Source organism: Dermatophagoides farinae, chromosome 9 (assembly GCF_024713945.1).
Source record: "Dermatophagoides farinae isolate YC_2012a chromosome 9, ASM2471394v1, whole genome shotgun sequence".
NCBI lineage: Eukaryota > Metazoa > Arthropoda > Arachnida > Sarcoptiformes > Pyroglyphidae > Dermatophagoides > Dermatophagoides farinae.
Window position 1 is genome coordinate 125,805 of NC_134685.1, and position 22,634 is coordinate 148,438.

The 22,634-nt window shown below is 34.1% G+C and overlaps 6 protein-coding genes across 6 annotated transcripts; 3 read left to right on the forward strand and 3 right to left on the reverse strand.

Moving 5' to 3' along the window:
- The first annotated feature begins 5,240 nt into the window (after positions 1-5,240).
- Positions 5,241-8,768, forward strand: scat (VPS54 subunit of GARP complex scat). The gene is made up of 3 exons (XM_047061311.2): positions 5,241-6,779; positions 6,848-8,491; positions 8,547-8,768. The coding sequence occupies exons 1-3, from the start codon at positions 5,374-5,376 to the stop codon at positions 8,644-8,646; spliced, it is 3,150 nt and encodes a 1,049-aa protein (XP_046917267.2). The 5' UTR covers positions 5,241-5,373; the 3' UTR covers positions 8,647-8,768.
- On the reverse strand, positions 8,759-11,185 carry LOC124497643 (uncharacterized). Its single transcript, XM_047061314.2, has 4 exons — positions 10,914-11,185; positions 10,700-10,857; positions 9,006-10,625; positions 8,759-8,937 (listed from the first exon to the last, which is right to left on the reverse strand). Exons 1-4 carry the CDS (start codon positions 10,930-10,932, stop codon positions 8,806-8,808), a joined length of 1,929 nt encoding a protein of 642 aa, XP_046917270.1. The 5' UTR covers positions 10,933-11,185; the 3' UTR covers positions 8,759-8,805.
- A 206-nt stretch (positions 11,186-11,391) lies between these two features.
- On the forward strand, positions 11,392-12,925 carry LOC124497648 (Golgi to ER traffic protein 4 homolog). Its single transcript, XM_047061321.2, has one exon. It carries the CDS (start codon positions 11,598-11,600, stop codon positions 12,576-12,578), a length of 981 nt encoding a protein of 326 aa, XP_046917277.1. The 5' UTR covers positions 11,392-11,597; the 3' UTR covers positions 12,579-12,925.
- On the reverse strand, positions 12,644-15,326 carry eRF3 (eukaryotic translation release factor 3). Its single transcript, XM_047061316.2, has 4 exons — positions 14,191-15,326; positions 13,910-14,123; positions 13,360-13,843; positions 12,644-13,294 (listed from the first exon to the last, which is right to left on the reverse strand). Exons 1-4 carry the CDS (start codon positions 15,089-15,091, stop codon positions 13,124-13,126), a joined length of 1,770 nt encoding a protein of 589 aa, XP_046917272.2. The 5' UTR covers positions 15,092-15,326; the 3' UTR covers positions 12,644-13,123.
- Positions 15,327-15,454: 128 nt separating this feature from the next.
- HDAC6 (histone deacetylase 6) lies at positions 15,455-18,535 on the reverse strand. The gene is made up of 4 exons (XM_047061312.2): positions 18,181-18,535; positions 17,908-18,117; positions 16,142-17,840; positions 15,455-16,069 (listed from the first exon to the last, which is right to left on the reverse strand). The coding sequence occupies exons 1-4, from the start codon at positions 18,328-18,330 to the stop codon at positions 15,477-15,479; spliced, it is 2,652 nt and encodes an 883-aa protein (XP_046917268.2). The 5' UTR covers positions 18,331-18,535; the 3' UTR covers positions 15,455-15,476.
- Positions 18,536-18,554: 19 nt separating this feature from the next.
- On the forward strand, positions 18,555-22,599 carry MED10 (mediator complex subunit 10). The gene is made up of 4 exons (XM_047061322.2): positions 18,555-18,762; positions 18,838-18,921; positions 19,016-20,619; positions 20,695-22,599. Exons 1-3 carry the CDS (start codon positions 18,638-18,640, stop codon positions 19,212-19,214), a joined length of 408 nt encoding a protein of 135 aa, XP_046917278.1. The 5' UTR covers positions 18,555-18,637; the 3' UTR covers positions 19,215-20,619; positions 20,695-22,599.
- Positions 22,600-22,634: the final 35 nt, after the last annotated feature.

Genomic DNA, 22,634 nt, shown 5'->3' on the forward strand with positions numbered 1-22,634 from the left:
AGAAAAGACCTTTCTATTTGGGTAACACCTGTCTGGTTGTCACCGTTGTGAATAAAAGAAGGTCCCCATTACTAGAGTTACATGCATTTGAGATTGATCACATATTCAGTCAGCCATTTTTGCCATTCATTTTCATTGTATGAATATTGAATAGAAAATTTCCAGTAGCCAAATCACACGGGACCATAGTGGTGGTGGTGGTGATGTGGTCCAAAGACCAACTGTCGAGCGTAACAACAATAATGTGAGAGTAAGTAAATAATTGTCGTCAACTTGATTCTTGACCAAAAATTTCCATAACAATTCGATTTTGAAAATTTTCAGAATGAATCCAGTACTACAGGGGTGTACACACACACACACACACACACTTGTGGCCAAATAATGGTGGTAGTGATCAGATCTTGTTTTTTCTTGAAGATTTTCATCGATAGACATCCGGTGTAATTGAACAAATCATGGCCTACCTTATGGTGGTGACCAATCATCATCATCATGACCATCGTGACTGACCCACGGGGTCAAACACTAGCCAGGACAAGGACAAGAAAAACATGACATTCCAAAGACGATTGAACAAAACAAAAATCGGCTCGCTTTACATCTGTCACCATTTTTTTCGTTTCGTTTAGTTTCGAATTCAAAATGCCGATAACTACCAAAGTGAAAGGCAAGCCGGGAATGTTTGAATTTTTTTTTCTTTTCTGGCCATTTCGAATGATTGAGATAAGCGAGAAAGATCGAGAGAGCAAGCAATAATTTGGGCGTCGACTGCTGCTGTAAATTGAACGAAAATAAATTATTTATTTCAGATGATAATATTGACACTCACCGTGTGGTTGATATCGAGAGATTTCGATGGTCATTCTCTTCATTGACTCGATAAAAAAAATATCCAAATTTGAATCCGATTATTTTCGACTCTTTTTTTTCACTTGAAAAAAATTTTGCTGCTCTCGATGATCGACATTTTTTCGTATCGATGATTATTGGACTCATAATTTTATAGAGTTAACCATTCAGTTTAGTTTTGTAGCGATAAATCTACGAAAATGATGAAATCGATTGGTGTGGTCACATCCGATTGTAATAAATATGGAATGAATGCGGCTATATCGCATACATATGCAATCGATCTGTAATAATAGTCTTAAAAGAGAGGGAAAGAATTTTGAATCTTTTGATCTTTGATCGCTTTCGGCTAGATGTGATAATCGGTTTTACATAGCTTCTGTGCACATTTGAATATTTGTTTTTATGATTTTATATATGAAAATGAAAATGTTTGATGATGATTTGTGATCATTGATGAAAATCTTGAAGATCGTTATATATTTGTTTACACACACACACACACACAGTGAATGTATTTTTCATTTCAAGAATTATAGATTGTATGTATATTTGAATCAAGAGAATCATATTATTATAATAAATAGCATTCCATATAGTTCATTTAGTGAAAATTATATGCAGTCGTTTTGGCCATAAATCTTGTGAACTACACACACACATTGAAAGATGTGAATGATGGCATCCATCATATGTATACCGTGCATAAATTCATATAGATTATTTATCGCTCGCTACAAGTGTGGCCAACGACACCACCATCATATCACTCCTGTCGATGTTATGTGTCAGTGTCATCATCATCATCATCGTAATCGACATTATTGCCGAATGATTGATGTCCAAAGACGACGACTGACATTTATCCATCTATCCATATGAACGAGGCTGCAAATTGATCCTCATGCAAACAAATTCATATATAAACACATACCGGATCAACGAAACGAAACAAAAATCCATAAAGAGACAAGTGCGAAATATTAGTGGTGAATCAATTTGACACGTCCAAATAGTAGTTCAGTATGTTTTGTATGATGGAGAAAAATATTAATTAGCACAGTCACTGTGTGTATGTGTGTTTGTTAACTTGTTACCACACACACACACACACAGAGTTTTGTTTTGAAAAAAAAATTAAATTCAAATTGAAATGATCGACTCAATCAATGATGATGAACCAAACCAACAAGTGGCAAACAACGAGAAACATCAAAACATTTAACATCTCAAAGAAATATACAAAAAAAAATAATAAGCAAAGACGACCACCAACCAAGATGATAATAAACAAGTTCCTGTATTTCTTTTCTCGTTAAAATGAATAAGAAGAAGAATTTGTCTTCCGATCATCAAAATCCGATTGTAATATTTTGGTTTATTGGGTGTGGTGTTTGAATGTTTTAAAACTTTCACCACAAACAAACAAACACATACACTGAATTCAATGGAAACCAACCAGAAAAACCATGAAACCATATCGGCGGACAAATCCACTTTGACTTTATTCATCTAAACACAGTTTTCGTTTTGGTTTAGAATGTCCAAAAAAAAAACATTGGAAACAACAGATTCCATTGATCTGGACACGCATATCAAGATAATATTATGACTTTTGGTTTAGGCTCTAGGGCCAAAGATGGATGGCCACCATCTGTGTGTGTTTACTACAGAGCAAAACAAAGTACAACTCTTTTTTGAATGGTGAAAATTGATACCATTTTTTTCTCTTTTTTCATTTCATAGGAATTGAATCACTACCACTACCACCACAAGAAAAATAATGAAAACCGAATATCAATGTCAATTGTCAAATGAATGATTGAATGAAGAATGTGGTTCAATCGAATCAAATGTCGGTATGCTTAAACACCCGGATCATCATCATCATCATCATGGTCGATGATGAAAAATCAAATCGAAATCTATTATATAATCACGCACACAAACATAAACACAGTGCTATAATCATCGATGATCTATATTTTTGCCCATTGGCCATTTTCCGACAATCAAACATTATTATGGCTAAAGTGATACGAAAAATGATTCGAAATGACTAACCAAAACCGCCAACCAATATCGTGGGCGATCTCATCAATGATGATCATCATCATTATGAACGGCGGCGAACAAGTCATGAATTATTTTCTTTTCTCCTTCTTTGACTATTGCTTCGATTGCTACACTTCAATTATCAAATTATCGACTATATATATCATACATATGGAATGAGAGCCAAAAAAAATTCAATTCAAAAAGACAACATTTGGATTTGTGTTTTTCATCAAATTTTTTCAAATAAAAAAATTCATTTCATTTCATTTCCTATCGTTATGAACATCGGAAATGAATTTCAAAAATGAAACCCATAATGGATGAATTTTGTCGTGTGTCGCATGATTTCATTCATTCAACTGTAAATGATGTAATGACACAATGTTTAATGTTCATATGAATGGAATATCATTTGTCAATTTGATTCATTTGCACATCACCGGAATCAATATAATGTTGACCTGACGATGATGATGATGATGATGATGATGTTATCACCACCGGAAACTAAATACACCCCAGATCTCATCAATGATCATAGTATCACATAGGTCATCAGATTAAATGTCACCGAAATAAAAGCTAATATATTCAGGTCAAGTCAAACACACCAATAATAACAACAACAACAACGACAACAACAAAACATAATGATGATGATCGATGATGGCCAACCTGTTTCGTGTATTCATTCGATCATCAAGAGGAGGCCCAAGAAAAGGAAATGTTTACCCAAAACATTTTCCAAATATGTCGATTTTGGCCTTCAAAATATCACTTGAATAATCAGTCAAGCGGAAAAAAATCTGGCCAAACACAAATCATATAAATGATGATTTAATGAAGCCATTATTGTTTGGTTTACCAAACCAATATATAATATTTGTTTTGCTAGGTCCTGGGTCAATGAATGATAAAATTGAAAAGACAGAGAAAAAAATCGTGACTACCTGCTAATATGTTTGCGAACGGATAATGCCCATATTGAATCAAGTTGAATTGAGAAACGACCATGGACCAAGCCATATTTTTCTCTTTCTCTTTCATCATCAAAATTTTTTTTTTCGTCGTCGACCATTCATAGTGAGTACGTTTTTTTACGTATTTTTTTTGTATTTTTTATGATTTTTTCGACTACGCACACACACACATTAGGTTATCGCACTTGTTTTTCATTCTCAACTTTGGCTCTCATGAAAATTTTCAACTTTACAACAATCACAACTGTACACACAAACAGAGCCCAAACAACCAGACAATCTTCGGACCGGAAAACTTGGTATTGATTATTGTGTGTGTGTGACATATTACAGCCCCTGTTTTTGACAATGTTCTCACACACACATAAAGTTTAGTTATTGATTAAAATTGGGTGAAAACTTACCAAGACCAAGGCAGCAACAAAACTAAATCGATAATCTTTTTTTTTCTTGAGTTCTCCAGTTCCCATCATCATCGTCAGCAAGTGGTGGTTGGTGGGTTCATTCACTATTTTTCACAATTTTTTTGGATCTTTTTTTTTGGTATCGATCAAGTGCATAGTATAGTAGTGTGTATGTCACTGGCTATTATGATCACCATAATAATAAATGGTCCTTTTTTTAAAAAAACGTGATTATTATCGGGGGATAAGATCAGGATCAGATTTACATGTGTGTGTGTGTGACGGGCCATTAATGAACACCAAGAAAATGATGATGAGACAAGTGTATCACTTTACAATTTTCATTGATAACAATCACCACTGTTGAAATATCTAAAGAGAATTATATGACCATCTTGTCGTCATAAGATGCTGGTATACATGTGAAGATGTTAACTTTTTATTCGAATGGAATGCTAGTGTCATTAACGCACAATTAAAACGGCTTTTTACACAATTGCAATGAATGACAACGACAGCAAAAAAACATTTTCCGTCCATCATTGGGTCATATAAACTTGTGTTATATAAATTGCCGACATATTTTGGTTGGCACAAAAAAAGTTAAAGAAAATTTTTCCTGAAAAAACAATGGAATCGTATTCATTAGTAGAGAATTTCAATGGTCATGGATAATTAGAATTTTTTTACCGCTTTTCGATTTGCTGTTGCTGCTGCTCGAGTTTGTTGATCCATCTCAAGTTGCGTTGGCGTTGTTTTTTTTTTTTGTTGTTAAAAAATCTGGATGATGATGATCAATCATAATACCGAATGATGGCTGCCGAGAAGGATGTGTGAGATTTGAGAATTGTCCACCATCAAAATCGAACATTTGGAGTTTTTGTTTTGCCAACAACTACCGCCATCTATTGGCTTTATTATAGAAAAAAGTTATGATTTGGCATCCGTACCATATGATCATTGATTACTTTTTTGGGTGATGATGTCGACATGATTTTTGTTTTTCTTCAAATGAAAACAATGATTACGAATTTTGAATCAAAATTTAATGTCCAACAACAACAACGACGACCCTGTTGATGATGATGATGATGATGAATACGAATACGAATACGAATACGAATATGAATATGAATACAACATCGACAAAACATTGGAAAAGATGTGAATTCTGTACGAATGACGAAACATTCTCATCGCCATTTCAATTTGGTAATCATCTTCGTATGTATCATAGTAAAATTGAAGGTGGATCACATGTTTGTTCATATGGACCAAACTCAATGTGTCCATTATTGCCTTATGAAGGTGTTAGTGGCCGTGATTATGAGACACATGTTGCCAAATGTCATATATTTCCCACTGGAACAACGATAACAGCCACATCATCAGATCCACAACATTTCAAACATCAACAACGATCATCAGAACAACAACAACGACAAGAAATTAACAACGGAAGAACAAGTCAAAGTAACAATCGATTTGATAATCGAAATTGTGATTTTCCTCGACCATCCACCCTCAAAACCACCATTGTTACTAACGATGAACATAATACTAATGATCGACCTAATGTTATCGATAATGTTAATTGGAGTATATTTTCTGCATCACAAGATTTGACATCCATTCTGAATGATCCACATAAACCACGAAGTTATTATGATAATCTATTCACCAAGGATTGGGGCGCGAATTTCGTCGACACTGGCTATGTTGCACCCTTTGTGATTGCTAAAAAACCGGCAAGATTACTATTCGATAGTTATATGAAAAAAATTCAGAAACGAAAACATAATTTACCCACCACCAACCATCGATCATCACCACAACAACAACAGCAACAACTGCCTTCTTCACAAAATTCATTTGACCATTCATTGGATAAGGATTCCATGTCCGATCGATTAGTACCGCGGTTATTTTTCGATCCAGATTTCAATCTCGACAAATCTGAAACATTCATAGGATTGATACGATTATTTGCCGATGGTGGTGGTAGTAGCGGTCAACAACTTGATGGCACAACAACTACTGATCAATTGAGTTTAGAATCATTATTTCACTCAAAATCAATGAATGAAATTCAAAAATCTCTAAGTGAATATTTGGACATTGTCGAGCAAGACCTATCACACCAAATTGGTCACCGATCACAAGATTTCTTCCAGGTTATGTCGTCGATGGATCTAATAATGGAAAGATTAAAAGATTCCATCAGGCAAGTAACACAGATTCGTCAGGTTTGTCGTCAGCTTAATGATTCATTGATCCAGCCCATACAAACGATTAATGAATTGAATCAATTACGAACAAAATATCGTGATGTTTTCCGCAAAATCAATTGGATTGCCACCGTACATCAAACACAGCCAACCATACAATTGCTATTGTCGAAAAGTGATTATGCCGGTGCATTAGATTTGATATCCACTTCGGAAGAAGTCGTCGCACAAGAATTGAACGGTGTCATTAGTCTTCGGTATGTTTTTTGTTTGTCTCGTTTGTCTCGTTTGTCAATTTGCTAATTACTGATTGTATTCTGACTAGTTATCTAAGGTTACAATTGATGGAAATTGAAAAAGTTATCGAACAAATGTTGAATGAAGAATTTGTTAAATATCTAACTGCTGAATGGAATCGACCGGTTAGTAGTAGCGATGATAATGATAATGATAATGAGGACGGCAGCAATAATGTACAAAAAGAAAAACTTTTGTCAATCATTTACGGGATGCTTAAATTACAACGTTTCAATTTTATCGATACATTCCGCGAAGAGGCATTCACAGCAATCAAAACAAGTGTTAAACAAACTGTGATTGAAACATTATCATCGGAAGATAATATCGAAGTAGCACGAATTGATACAAGCCTTTTTGAACAATTGAAATGTCTTTGTTTCGATAAATGGATCTCATGTCTGGTCATTATGTTCGACCGTTTGGTCATACTGTTACGGCGTGTTCGTCATGTTTATGATGTAATCAACGATGGATTTGCTACCATGACTTATAGCAGTAGTAATGCTCACCATTTTGCCACGAATAATTCAAACGATATTGATGGTGGTGATGCTAAAGTAATCTTGCCCATCGATTATTATGATCTAAGTTCTCGATTGAAAGAAATTCTTCATTCAATCTGTGATTTTGCACATGGCCGTACAGCTAACATTATTGAATTACGAGCCAATGATGGTAGCCTTGATCGATTTGATTCAGGTCAATTTATGCAGCTGACCAATTCGATTGAATCATTCATTGCCGATTGTGAACTTGTATGCGGACGACGTAGTCCAAATTTGAAACTGGTAATTCAAATACAATCGAATAAATTTGTATCGAAATTTCATGACGAAAGAAAACGAAAACTACGACAATTACTTGATTTGGAACAATGGAAAGCAGTGAATAATATCAGTCCACAGATTCAACAACTATATCACAGGCTCGTGATCGATATTGATGAATATGGTGATTTGTTGCAAGTTTATGCAGATTTTAAAAATTCTAAATTTAATCAAGATGATTCATCCGCCAATTGCTCATCATACATAACATTGAATGGTGAACGTTTTGTCATTATAAACACTGTGATCAATTTAGTCTATATGATTATCGATTATTGTCAACTTGGCCAACAATTTGGTTCATCACTCAGTCCTGATGTGTTTATGCGTTTGATTGATTTATTGAAATTGTTCAATTCACGTACATCACAGCTGATATTGGGTGCTGAAGCATTACAGGTGACTGGTTTGAAAACCATAACGGCACGAACATTAATAATATCGATGCGTTCTTTGATATTCATTCTTCGTTGCATTCCACGCATTCGACATCATTTTGGACCGTTACTAACACATAAAACGACAATGCTCAAACATTTGGATGAATTGAATGAATTGTATGCCAACCATTTGGATAAAATACCCGAAAAAATTATCGGTCTAGTGCGGGATGTTGTACATGCACATATCATCAATAAATGGGTTGCAAAAGCCCCGATACCTTCGGTACCGTTTCAGACAATTTCACAACATTTGTCTCGATTACATGATAATATTCAAGACATTCTACCATATGATGATCTACATCAATTTTTTCAAAAAATTCATGCACTCATCATTCATACATTTCGTGAACAATTGTTGCGATTGAAAATTAATAATGATGGTGGACCACAACATGGGTAAGTGTCATTCATTTGGAAATTTGCAATTTCAAATTCATTTCCATTCCTTCAGGCTAGTCACACAAGAACTGACATTTTATACGCAAAATATGAAAAATCTATCCATCGGTAAAGATTTGGATTTAAGCTACAATGATTTATGGTCATCATAATTTTTTCTCATAAAAAGATTTGCAATTGCAATCAATTTACTTATTTTTTTATTATAATTATAATTACTTTGAAAAAAACATTAAAATCATTAAATATATGGATGCATTTAGAAGAAAATAAACTTTTTTTATCAAAAAATTTTGTTAAAAGATAATCAATTAATGCATCTTGAGCAAAAGCTCGATTGCCTTTTCCCTATCGTTATTAGTCTTGAATAATGCTTTGATCGATTTTTGTCGGTCGAAACCAAAATCCAGCATTTGTTTCAGTATTTCGAGGAAATTTTCTGCCTGTAATCAAAAGAAAAAAGAAACAAATTTGTTTACTATTGCGTTGACTCAGTGATTACACCATTTACCTTGGTTTTATCATAATTATTGAAATGTAATGCAATCTCAGCCTCATAACAATCATAGCCTTGGTCTTCCAATTGTTGCAGGACCAGAAGATATTCAAATATTTTCTTATCATCATTAATGTCCATATGTTTAACTGCTCGTGCAATACGATCACGACGAAAGCCCATCTGACAGAGACGATCGACAAATTTTCGTTGATCATCCGATAATGTATCATAAGGATCGTTGGCAACCAATGTATTTGTTGTTTGTCTATGAACAGATTGTTGATTTGATAAATGATGGTGGTGATAGCCGCCAATATCATTCGGCATACGAGATGGCGGTGTTTTCGAACGATCATATAATAAACGATCATGATTTGTAGCCATATACAAATTATTAGCATTCTGATGATGATTGTATTGTGGATGATGATGACCAATTGTTGTTGTCATTACAGATGTTGTCGATGATGGCATTTGTGACAATTGTGTCAAATCGGATACACTTTTTGAACGTGATGATAATGTTGTCGTTGCTGTGGTCATCATGTTGTTCGATAAAGATCGATTATTTGGTTCATAGAAATCTTTCTTTTCAGATGAAGATCTTTTCATTTCAAACGATGTAGTATTATGATGATGATGGTTATTATTATTGTTGCTGTTGTTGTTGGTAGCTAACGAAAATGGATTCGTCGCTGGTTGATAATAATGATGTGGATGATAGAAATGATTATTCGATGTAGCCATCACCGTATTAGTATTTGTATCCATATTATGAATCGGACTTTGTTGATACGAAAATGTATTATGATGATGTTGATGATAATGTCCAGTAGTCATCATTTGTGAATAATTTGTATGGTACGACGTATAATTATTTAAAGGAAATGGTATTGCCGTGGATGGAGCCTGGTGAGTTATCACATTATTTGATTCTTCAGCCGTTTGGTTCAATGGTTGCAGATGATGCAGGTGTTGAATTGGAGAATTTCTGGGCACCTGAGGAACTGTTGTTGTCGTAGTAGTAGTAGTAGTAATAGATGATGATGTTGAAAAATTTAAGGCCCCAAAAACTTTGTTCAATTCTTTAAATTCATCAATCGATTGCAATTCAACATTATCAAACGGACTAGAATCATCATTTTCAAATTCTTTTGGATTGACTAACGTTCGAATGGGGTGATTGGGATGATGATCCATTTCTTTTGTTGTTGTGGTTGCTTTGCATTTTTCATTGCTGACCATTTCTGAATCATTATACGAACTGGCCATTTGATCACAATTGTTGGTGTTGTTGCCATTATTCATCGATGGTTGAGGCTTTAAAATTTCGTTTGAAACAAAATTATAGAGCATCGAACCTCCACCACTTGGTCTACGATTATTTCCTGTGGTTAGGGCAGCTGGTTGTTCCGATTCATCCAACACTTGATGTTGTTGTCGTGGACCAACTGTGTTTGGACATCCAGCCATTATGGTGGGAGGTGCCGATGATAATATAACTGATGATTGATTAGCCATCATTTCAGCAAATTCTTTCTTTCGAGCTTCTAATCGTTGTAATTGTTCGGCTTTCCGTTTTTCATTCAATACGTACATTTCAATGGCAATCAATTCGGAATCGAATTTATACTATTGTGGTGGAATAAAGAAAAACAAACTGATTAACTGGTATATACAAAGACAATAAGAACGTTGTAACATACATTTTCGACTTGATATTGATCGATATCAAAATCATCATCATCATCATCACCATCATCGTCATCATCACAGTCAGAATTATCAATGGCTGAAACATTGTTCAATAATTGTATAAATCTATCTTGAAATTTCATTGGAACATCATCGATATTGTTGTTTACTGTTGATTCAATTAATCTCGAATTAATAAACATCACACAATGAAACATGACTTACATTCACGAAAATGATGCATTATACAAACGACGATCGAATAAAAGCAATAGACATTAATCAAATATCTAAAAATACCGGAATAAGTTTGTCTATATATAATAAAACAGTCAAGGTTTATTCTAATAAATCAAAATGATGGCCAATTCGTTGTCATCTGATCATCTGGTTTTGAATTGGATAGAAATATTTATCGTATTCACGATCGACGACTGTGAAACAAAAAAAAACAAAATAATAATAAAACATCAACAATATGCGCTTGAAAAACAGTCAGTTCTTACCCTAATTTCATATTTTTGACTATAGCCAAACGACATCATCGACGTAAAATCGATTTTAATATCATTCATATAATCCGAATACGTCGTTTATGATCATGCTATTTCGTATTAAAAAAATGTGCCTTTAAAACTGAGAATAAACGATAAAAATTCGATATCTAATGTGTAGCATCACCAATGTGTAAATAGTTGATTGTGATAATGATGATGCTGATTATGAGTGTGAAAGAATAGTAAGAAATGCTTTCACAATATCATCATTAGCAAATATTGCATCAAATCAAATTCTATCGCGATTCCTGCATTAAATTTTGTGTTCGTACATGCTTTTTTGGTGATAATACTCATATTTCATTTCTTGGTCTAGTGATCATTCTGGACCATTTATAAATCATCATCAATCATGCATAAACGTTTATTACAGAAACTAAACGACCGTTTTGATCAAGGCGATTATTATGAAGCACATCAAATCTATCGGACCATATATTATCGGCTAGTACGTGAGAATAAATTTGCAGAAATCTACGATCTACTTTATCAAGGAGCCATACGATTATTTGATAAAGGTGAACAAAACTCTGGTGCTGATCTAGCATTGTTATTGGCCGATTCACTGTTGACCAAGATCAACGACGTGAAACAATTGAATCAAGATGAAACGAAAGTTTTGGATAATATGGCCACTTTATTTGGAAAAATTGCAGCCGAATCACCGGAACGATTAGAATTTGTTTCGAAATTATTGAAAATTAAATATCTATCGATGGCATCGCTACGTAAAAGTTTTGCACAGACATTGTGGTCAGAGAAAAATTATTCTGATGCACGTTTGCACTTTTTATATTCATCCGATAATGGCGATAATTGTGCCCTAATGTTGATCGAATATCAATGTGAATCTGCTTATCCATGCGAAGTGGATCTAATGATCGCTCAGTTTGTATTACAAGTACTCTGCATTAAGAATCATCAATTAGCACATAATGTATTCTATGGTTATACATTGAATCATCCGAAAATTCGTTCATCGAAACCACCATTTATGACGCCTTTATTGAATTTTCTTTGCTTTCTCATAATGGCCATTGATCGTTATCCTGGTAAAAGTCAAGTATTCAATATTCTTTGTAATGTTTACGATAAATCATTAAGCCGTGATCCATGCTACAAGGATTATCTTCAACAAATTGGCCAAATATATTTCAATGTTGAAAAGAAACAACATGGTTCCGGTGGTGGTCTATTTTCAAATCTTATTCAATCCTTATTCGATATGTCAGCCGATGATGGCGATGATGATCAACAACAACAATTGAATTTTCAATCCACCATTTCATCATCATCACCACCAACGACGAATCATGAAGTTGATCTTGATTAATTTAATTTTAAAATAAATGATATATATGATACACACACACACACAATCAAATCAACTTCAAATGATTTTCATCTTGGACACACTCAGATACACTTTAATAATGTACCAAATAACAAAAAAACATACATTAATAGTAATCGATTCAAGTTCTCTCTCAATCAATCAATCACTTGCAAATCAAACTTGTGATCACACACACACACACACACACAGACAAATGCCCACAATAATAATAAACATGGAGGATTTTTTGTTTGTTTTTGCATCCATGCAAATATAATTGAATAATAATCATCATAATAATAATTTCTCCATTCTTAATATAATAAAAAAAATTCTAATCTTCATCTTTTGTTAGAAAAATATAACGAAATTAAAAAAAATTTGATTCGAATCCATTTCCGTAATCGGTTGGCTGGTGGTGTGTGTGATTGTAAATGCCTTTTTGTTGTTTTTTTTATCTGTTGAGGCATTGCCATTGGAAAAATTAAGTTGTTTTATGCGGATGGATGGTGTGTGTGTGTGTGTGTGTGTGTGTGTGAATCCTATTCAACGATTCGAAGCACTTTACCGATGGCAATTGTTTTGCCTTCATCTCGTAAAGTAAAACGACCCATTTGTTGGAATTTACTGAATGGTTCCATACATACCATACCACCCGTACATTCTAGCCTCATCAACGCCAATTGATCTTGTTTGACAAATCGTGGTTTTACCTGGCCGATGAAAACAAAAAACATGAAACAAACACTCACTATAGTATAATAAAGAATGTATATACCTTGCATCGTTGACCAGTTTTTTTGTCGATAAGATCGATAATATTTTTAACACAAACTTCTTCGATTGCCGAATTAATATGCAGTACGGCCGAATATCCTGGACAGATAATTGATTTATGTTCCAATATGGCTACCTGAGCATCAAATATACGACCAGTGGCACATGGATCATTTAAATCACAAAGTACAAAACCGGCTGTAACTTCTTCCTCTTCGACGCCTTTTAGTTTGATTTTGACATTTTCACCAGATGATACATGGCTAACCTCATCTTCATCGGACCATAATTGCAACACTTCGACTGGTTTTCTGTTTGGCATCAATAATAATTGAGCACCACGTTCTGTGCTACCGCTTTCAATTTTTCCAAATACAACCGTACCCATATCTTTATATTTATCAACGATTGGCATTCGAAATGGTCCTTCAATTTGTCGTTTGAATGAAGGAAGTTTATCAAGATAATCTAAAAATGATGGACCCCTGAATGATGACAAATCGTTAATTAATAGTTTAGGCTCACAAAATTATTTCAAAACAAATACAAACCTATACCAAGAACAAGTTTTTTCATCGACAACATCGCGTAAAAATGCTCCAGTCAAACCGGAGCATGGTAAAAAATATAATTCAGTTTTTGGATTGAAACCACATTTTTTCAGATATGGCAATAATTTATCTTGACATTCTTGATAACGTGTCTCTGACCATTCAACCGTTGGATCATCCATTTTATTAATCAAAACGATTAAATGTTTGACACCTGATTCAGATAGAGAGAGAAAGCATATGATTGAAAATTATCGAAAATCAAATGTGGAAAAACAAACCTGCAGTTTTAGCAAGCATAGCGTGCTCTCGGGTTTGACCACCACGTTCGAATCCCGTTTCAAATTCACCTTTACGTGCCGATATGACCAATACGGCTACATCGGCTTGACATGCACCGCCAATCATATTCGGTACGAAACCTCGATGGCCCGGTGCATCCAACAAAGTAAAATGTTTATTTTCTGTTTCAAAATAAGCACGGCCAACTTCCACCGTTTTGCCTTTATCACGTTCCTCTTGATTCGTATCCAATGCCCATGATAGATACCAGGATTCACGATTTTTTTCCTTGGCTTCACGTTCATATTTTTCCAATGTACGTTTATCGACCATACCGGTTAGATATAAAAGTTGACCACCAATTGTTGATTTACCCGCATCGACATGCCCAATGAATACGATATTTAAATGTTCTTTTGTTATTATCGTATGTTTCATTGCTGGTTTCGAAGATTTTTTCTTCAACTTGGATGTTGGTTTTTTTCCCAATTTATCCACACCTTCATCCAATGTTTCATCATCGACATCTTCCTCTTCTTCATCATCAACATCATCATCATTATCACCTGCATCCCAATCATCGGCTACTTCACCAGCATCTTGATCATCGGGTAATGATTTCTTATTCATATCATCATCATCATTTATTGTGTTACTGCTTGAAGGTTGAGCTGTTGTTGCTGATGATGATGTTGTTGATTCTGATGGTTGATAGGTAGGTACAGTGGTCGAGACATTATTATTCGATTGTTGTTGCGGTCCTGGAACTGAAGCAGCAGTAGCTTGTTGTTGCTGCCGCTGTATGAATGAAGGCACAAATTCAGGAGCATCAACATTGAGCTTTTTACTGAAACCGCTTGACAAATTGGTCATATTCATATCATCTTTTTTGTCGCCCATCTTGTATGCGTCAATCAATCACTCCTTTTGGATTATCAAAATAATCACTAACCGCCAAAAAAAAAAAAAAAAAAAACAAAACAAAGACGATAATTAAATTGTGATACGAATGTATTCCACCGTCTAAGAAAAATGGCAATAAAATAAACACGTTGCACCACAAATAAAAGGCTTTCTGTGCGTGTGCAGGCAGGCTCTTTCTCTCGCGTTTCTCTCACTCTCCTCATGAATTGGTCGAATGAAAAAATTTTGATCAACAATCGATATTTGGCCGGACAATCGATTATTTCTCAATATTTGAATTTGCGCGTTCTGCACACAATGGATTTTAATCATTAATGTGTTAAAGATGACATTTTAATGTTTTATATTATTGTTTTGTTTTTTAATCGATAGTATTCTTAGCAATATCAACATTGTACACAAAACATGGCCAATAATCGGCATGATAATCGATAACATTACGAATAGTTTCGATAGCATTCACATCCAATTTCCATTGTTGATGGTTATCATCATCTTTGCTGTTGGTCGATAATGATTTGGGTGGTTCACCCAATAAGACTCGAATACATTCCATGGCTGAATTGGCAATGGCTTGTAGATGATAACCACCTTCCAATGATAGGATAATTTTTCCATTGGCTAATGAACATAATAAATGTGTCATATGTCCATATGCAGATGGTGATACATGATAATCACCAAGTGGATCACATTCAGCAGCATCGAAACCTGAACTGACCAATACTAATTCTGGATCAAAATTATATGCTACTGGCATTACAATGTTGAAAAATGCGGTCAAATATTCTCGATCACCCATTTGAGCACCATTCCAAGGAATGTTGATAATATTTCGTCTTCCAGTTCGATAATTGGATGCCGATTTATTTTCCGGATAAAAATCACCATGATCATAACGATGTATCGAAATGAAAAGAATTCTTTCGTCGTCAGTTACGATATCCTGTGTTCCTGTTATTACCGGATTATATAGAATTATAGAATGATAAATCATATTAGTATCAAAACAAGAAATTTACTTACCGTCACCATGATGTATATCCCAATCGACAATCAATATTCGTCTTAGTCCATGCTGTTCAAGGGCATAACGGGCAGCAATTGCAACCTGATTAAACATACAAAATCCAGCTGCTTCACTACGTTTAGCATGATGTCCAGGTGGTCGAATACAAGCAAATCCATTGAGGCATTCATTACGAACGACACAATCGACTACTTGTAATAATGATCCAATAGATAATTTGGCAGCCTTATAGCTATCACTGGTCAGATATAACGAATCGAATTGTTGTTCATATTCACGTAATTCTTTATAATTCATTCGTTCAGTACGAGAAATCTTATCGATAAATTCGAATGAATGACAAGCCGATAGTTGTTCATCAGTTACAGATCGATTATTATCACTTAAAACCAGACATTTGTCGAGAATTTTCTCCGATTTCAGCAATCGCCACAAATATTTAATTCGATTTGGTCGTTCTGGATGAGTTTTAGGTGCTGCATGACGATTCGTTAGAATGGGCGATCTAATCAAACAAGTACGTCGATTCGAATCATAATGAATGGTTTTTTCACATACTTTAGCACGTAAATGCTGGATTAATAGCTGAGATTTTTTCTGATTTTCTTCACTTTGTTTTGGATAACAATCTCTAGTTGGATATGATTCGGGACTTTTATCCAATAGATCGGCAATACCACAATATTCTAATGTAGGACAATGTCGTTTACGTATGGCTTGTTCTTCTACATCATCCAAATATTTATCATGTCGATCGAATGTTTTCTGTATGCAAAGCGATTGCCATTTTGAACGGTGGACAGCAATCACATTCAATACAGATTCGATAACCGATTGATTGATTGGATATCTCATGTTACACGGTATCGGTGGTTGTCTAAGCAATGTTTGAACAGTGCAGGCAACACTGTCGGCCAATGATTCTATACAATAGCCACCTTCAAGTATGACACCAACTTTACCTTGAGCTAAGCCCATTAGATAATGAGTAAAATGCCCATAAACAGCTGGTGTTAACAACATTTCACCTTCAGGACAACCGATGGCTGCATCATAACCGGCCGATATAAGAACTAATTCCGGATTGAATTCATAGAAAACTGGTAGCAAAAGATTATGCCATATGGAAAGATAATCAGTATCAGTTAAGCCAGTCTCATTCAATGGAATATTCATGTTGAATCCTCGGCCATTGGCTTCACCACAAAAATTATAATTTGATTCAATTAATTCTGGCCAGAATGCACCCTGTTCATAACGATGTAATGAAACATAAAGAACGTCCGGATCTTTATAGAATGCCTGTTGTGTTGCCTGACCATGATGTACATCCCAATCAACAATCAATATTCGTTGCAAATGATATTTTTGTCGACAATATTTGGCTGCAATGGCTACATTGTTGAAGATACAATAGCCACACGCTTCACTATCCATTGCATGATGACCGGGTGGTCTTACTACAGCCATTCCATTCTGTATACGATCGGTCATCAATGCATCGATCAATTCCAATACGGAACCGCATGCATATTGTGCACATTCAAAAGTACTGGGTGAAAAATAAATAGCATCAAATCGAGATGATTCTTGTTCCAATTGTTCGGGATCCATTAATGTACGAATTCGTTCAATTTTTCGAATATATTCTTCCGAATGAACTAATAAGATTTCGTTTTCAGTTGCTTTCCGTGGCTAACGAACAATGAATTCAACAACAATGAATCACATGCAACAACAACAACAACAACAATAAACTAACCTGCAATCGAAGACATTTATCGACCAGACCAAGTTGACGTAAACGTTCCATGGTTCGAATGTAACGACGAGGATTTTCTTCATAATTATCATCCCAAAGACAATAATGTTGGACACAATCGTCGTAATAGACAAGACCTGTTTTCAAATTTTTATCATCATCAATCTGATCCTTGTGCTCGGTGGTAGATTCAATAATGGCTTCGAATGTCTGTGCAAGAATTGATCGGATTGAATTGACAACAACTCGAGAAAAGTGTTATCGTGAACTCACTTTATGGAATAGATCATCATCAGCTTGTTCATTAATCAAATGATTATATGATCGTTGATATGTTTCGGCATTATGTGATGTAAAAATTTTATTGGCTGATGGTTCATCACCACCAGTTGCTTGTTGTCTATTATTGGCCGATTCGTCCATTTTCGTCAGAAATATTCAATACCAGTGTTTGATTTTCGAAATCCACAAGTTAAATTACTATTTACTGTTTATAAAACTTTACAATTTTTCTTTTGATTAAACCAGATTAGATTCGATAATGAAATGCAGATATGTTGGCCAAAATAAAACTCGGAATATCTTTTTTTTTTGACGAGTTCGAATAACAGTACGTCTTTTATGAATTAGTATGGAAATGTTTAGAATTTTTTTTGTTTTCATTTTTGAGCATAACATTTTTGATTTATTTTTCATTTTTTCGCCAATTTCTTTATCACGGCCAAAAAAAATGGCTTCAACAGCATTGGATTCATTGGAAACAACATTGGAAGGTTTAGTGGAAAATTTTCGTCAACTTGGTATCATTGTTAGCGATTTTCAGCCACAAGGACAAACGGCATTGAATAATAAACTGTAAGTTTGATTGAAAAATGAATTTTCAAGTCGATGGAACATAAATCTCTCACCATGTTTGTTTAATCGAATTAGAAATCAAATCATTAGCCTATTGAAAGATATTGAACGTGTCAAAAATCAGGTGAATGATATACAGGTTCCATTGGATGTATTCGAGTAAGTTTCGCTTTCTTTTTTAAATTTCATTTTCCTCAGATTTCTTTTAACACGATTTGTTTATCCTTCCAAATCATCACCATCATGATCACAGCTACATTGACGAAGGCCGGAATCCACATTCGTATACGAAAGATTGTATGGAAAGATCATTGGCCAAAAATGAACTAGTCAAAGGCAAAATTGATGAATATCGTAGATTTAAAGCACTTTTGCTATTGGAATTATCACAGGAATTTCCCAATGAAATGTCCAAATATCGTGCTGTACGTGGTGATGAACGAATGTCATAGAATATGTTCATATGTTTTTTTTTGATTCATGTGATTTATATTAATTATTTCATCACATATATCTCATTTTGCTTAATCTGATTCTGACTATTTTCATTATCATCATGTAATCATTATTATGGAATGTAATTTTTCAATATTTCAATAAACGAAACAAACATTTATGAATGTTTGGTTGTGTATTTGTGATTTTTTAATTTTCAAATTAGAGTATTATCCGAGTGGGATCTGGTCAGTTCGTTGTATATGAATGATAGCATGTGTTTTAAGCGCGCGTACGAATCGAGTTTGTTTTGTTTTATTCAAATTTGAATACAATGTCATCATCATCATCAATCGATAATTGTTTGATTTCTCGTTCTAAACGAACAGAAATGATTGCCATAATTGATAAAGAAATAATTGATTGTAAAGTGCAATTGCAACTACTTCGATTACAATTGAAACAATATTGTGCCGATAAAAAGAAAAAAGAACGCAATGAATCGAATAAACAATCATCGGTTGTGGATAAATCTATACAAACCATCGGCATGGAAGATATAGCCATCCAAGTGAATCATGATGATTTTGTGGCAGAAAAAGTGGAAAAATCTATTCCAATTAGTGTGCCATTAAAAATAGTGAATAATCGACCCAAAAGAACCACCAAGCTACAAATTGAACACCAAACTCAACCGAAAACTTTTTTCAACCATCGTGAACAACAATATTTGGATAGAATCAATCAAATGAAACAACGAAAACACACAAACAATACAATGATAATGAATAAAGAGAATACAAATGTTGCCGTTGAAAAATTGCAAACAAAAATAACTCGTAGTGTAGCCATTGAAACTATGGATCCATTTCCATCGCATGAATTAGATATAAATCCATTTTCCGATCAAACTGTCTATCTGGATTTACCACCGCCAAAAATCATCCAACCACAAAATGCGACAAAAATCGAAATTTAAAACAAATTATACATGTGATGCGAATGAATATAACAAAGATAAAGATGTGGAAGAATTGAGTGAACATTTAGGGCAATCGTTGACAACTGTTAATCACGGTGAAAAGCAAACGGAAAAATCAATGAATGAATGCCTAATTGATGATGATGTACATGATAATACATCTTCATTATTTCGAACATTGTTACAATCATCGTCGAATCAGCAATCAGTTAGTTCAACTCCAATTACATCAACGAATCAACAGATAATCGGACCGACTAGGACAAATGATTCAATCAGCACCATGACTAACATAACATTACCATCGATGGAACAATCTGCGGCCAATCTTACAAATCAAACAATACTGGTTGACGATAGTATTGATCATGAAAAATTCTGGAATGATGTATTCACAACAGCCGGATTGAAGTCATCAGAAAAATGTTAATTCCGAACATGTAATGATTTGTTTGCCAATCAAACAAAAATGTGATTATAATATTTACATTTTTTTTCTTTCAATTTCAATCAAGACATTTTTTAGGATTTCAAAAAATCAGAAATTATTTATCAAATCATAGTTTGCTGCCAAACAGGAATTGTAACCAGAATCTTTAGATCCTTATTGTTTTTGTATGTGAATGTTGGTGATGGAATGGTGGTCTTCGTTTTTCATATTTTCGATCCAATGATTCAAAAAATGTTGGAACCGACAGTGCACTATTGCTGGATATCTCATATGATGATGATGATGACGACGATAGAGATGTTGATGTAAATGATGATAGATCATCATCATCATCATCATCATCACTGTTATCATCATCATCGTCGAAAATTAATTCTTCACAAATAATTTTTGGCTGTTGATTTATTGTTGTTGAAGTCGTTTTCACCATTCCATCATTCAGCCGTAATTGAGCCAAATTCTGTTCCAGTACTACTGCCGTCTCTTCATTATTGAGCGATTCCATCGAAAATTGTATCGTAGAATTTGCCATTATTAATGATAAATTTGTATTCTAAAATGAAAAATTTTCTTGAATAAATCACAATTTTACAAAAAAAAAATCAGTTTTTTTAGTCTGCCAACGATTGTGTTAGTAGATCGAATGCGAATGCAAAATGATCGAATGATTTGAAAATGTCGATGATGATGATGATTTTTTTTTGACGATGGTGAATCAATCACAGGTGTATATCGAATTGTTGAATCAAATCGATGATGATGATGATGATGATGATGATGATGTTTGTCAAATTATTGGAAAGAGATTTGAAATTATTTTTTTGGAAATAATAACAATGGCAAGACTTTTTAGCGATTGACGATCATACCGAAGGCCACCACCAACACAATGACGACAATTGAAATAAATGTTGATTAGGCAACTGTTCAATGACTTTGATTGATACAAAATAACAAAGGCAAAAAAACATTGATTAAAGACTACAAATCATTGATTAATAACAACAAATGATGAATGGAATGTTCTATTTTTAATCGATCATCATTAATATCGGTAGCCTTGTTTTGTTTGTTGTTTTTAGATTGAGACTATGATGGTCGATTAATGATGAAATGGTGACGAATTCTTATCATTTTCCTTGATTTCTTGGCTTTTGTTTTGTGTTTCCTCACAGATCTCAAATATCGGTGTTTAATTTGTTTGTTTGTTTGTTTGGTTGGTTGGTTGGAAGCCACGCCATCACCAGAGACATTTTACACGAATGTACAGGCAAAATTTTGTATTTTGCCTGTGAATGTATGTGTGTATGTGATTCTAATCACTAACAGTTGCCGGCTATAAACATAATCATCACAATAGTAAATATGTTAGAAATGACGTCAATGACGACATTGTCAACGATGATGATGACGCAAATTGGGGACTTGAGAAAAAAAAGAAAACAAATTTTGATGCCGAAATCCAATATGAGAGTATGTGGACAACACATACACACAATGCGACACACGACAATTAGTTTACGATGAGTTTTGGTTCAATATTCAGATTGGTTTATTTGCTTTCTTTTTCTAGTCATGTTTACATGGAGTTTTTACCATTATCCATGATGATACTCGACTTTCGTTGCTGGGGCAAAATTCAACCATCACAAAAACCATTTTGTGATGGTTGAATTTGAACACATTCCATAAGGTAAAAGTCTATTTATGGAACCAGCCATGTCTATGTTTATAATAATAATAATGAGAATGAAGGTTTAGTTGTAATCCCAATTGTCGTCATCATTAGCCTTTTGATCGAAAAAAATTTCAAACACAACAGATCATGAATAGTGAAAAAAATTCCGAATTCAAAATACCAATGATGGCCGGGCCGGCATTCGATTCTTGCTTGATTCGGATTGACTGAATTTTGATTTGCGCAAATGCCTAGAATTTGTTCTATAGAATAAATTATTGATTTATTTTACAGTTCATTGTTGTCTCTTTTACTTACTTCTACAA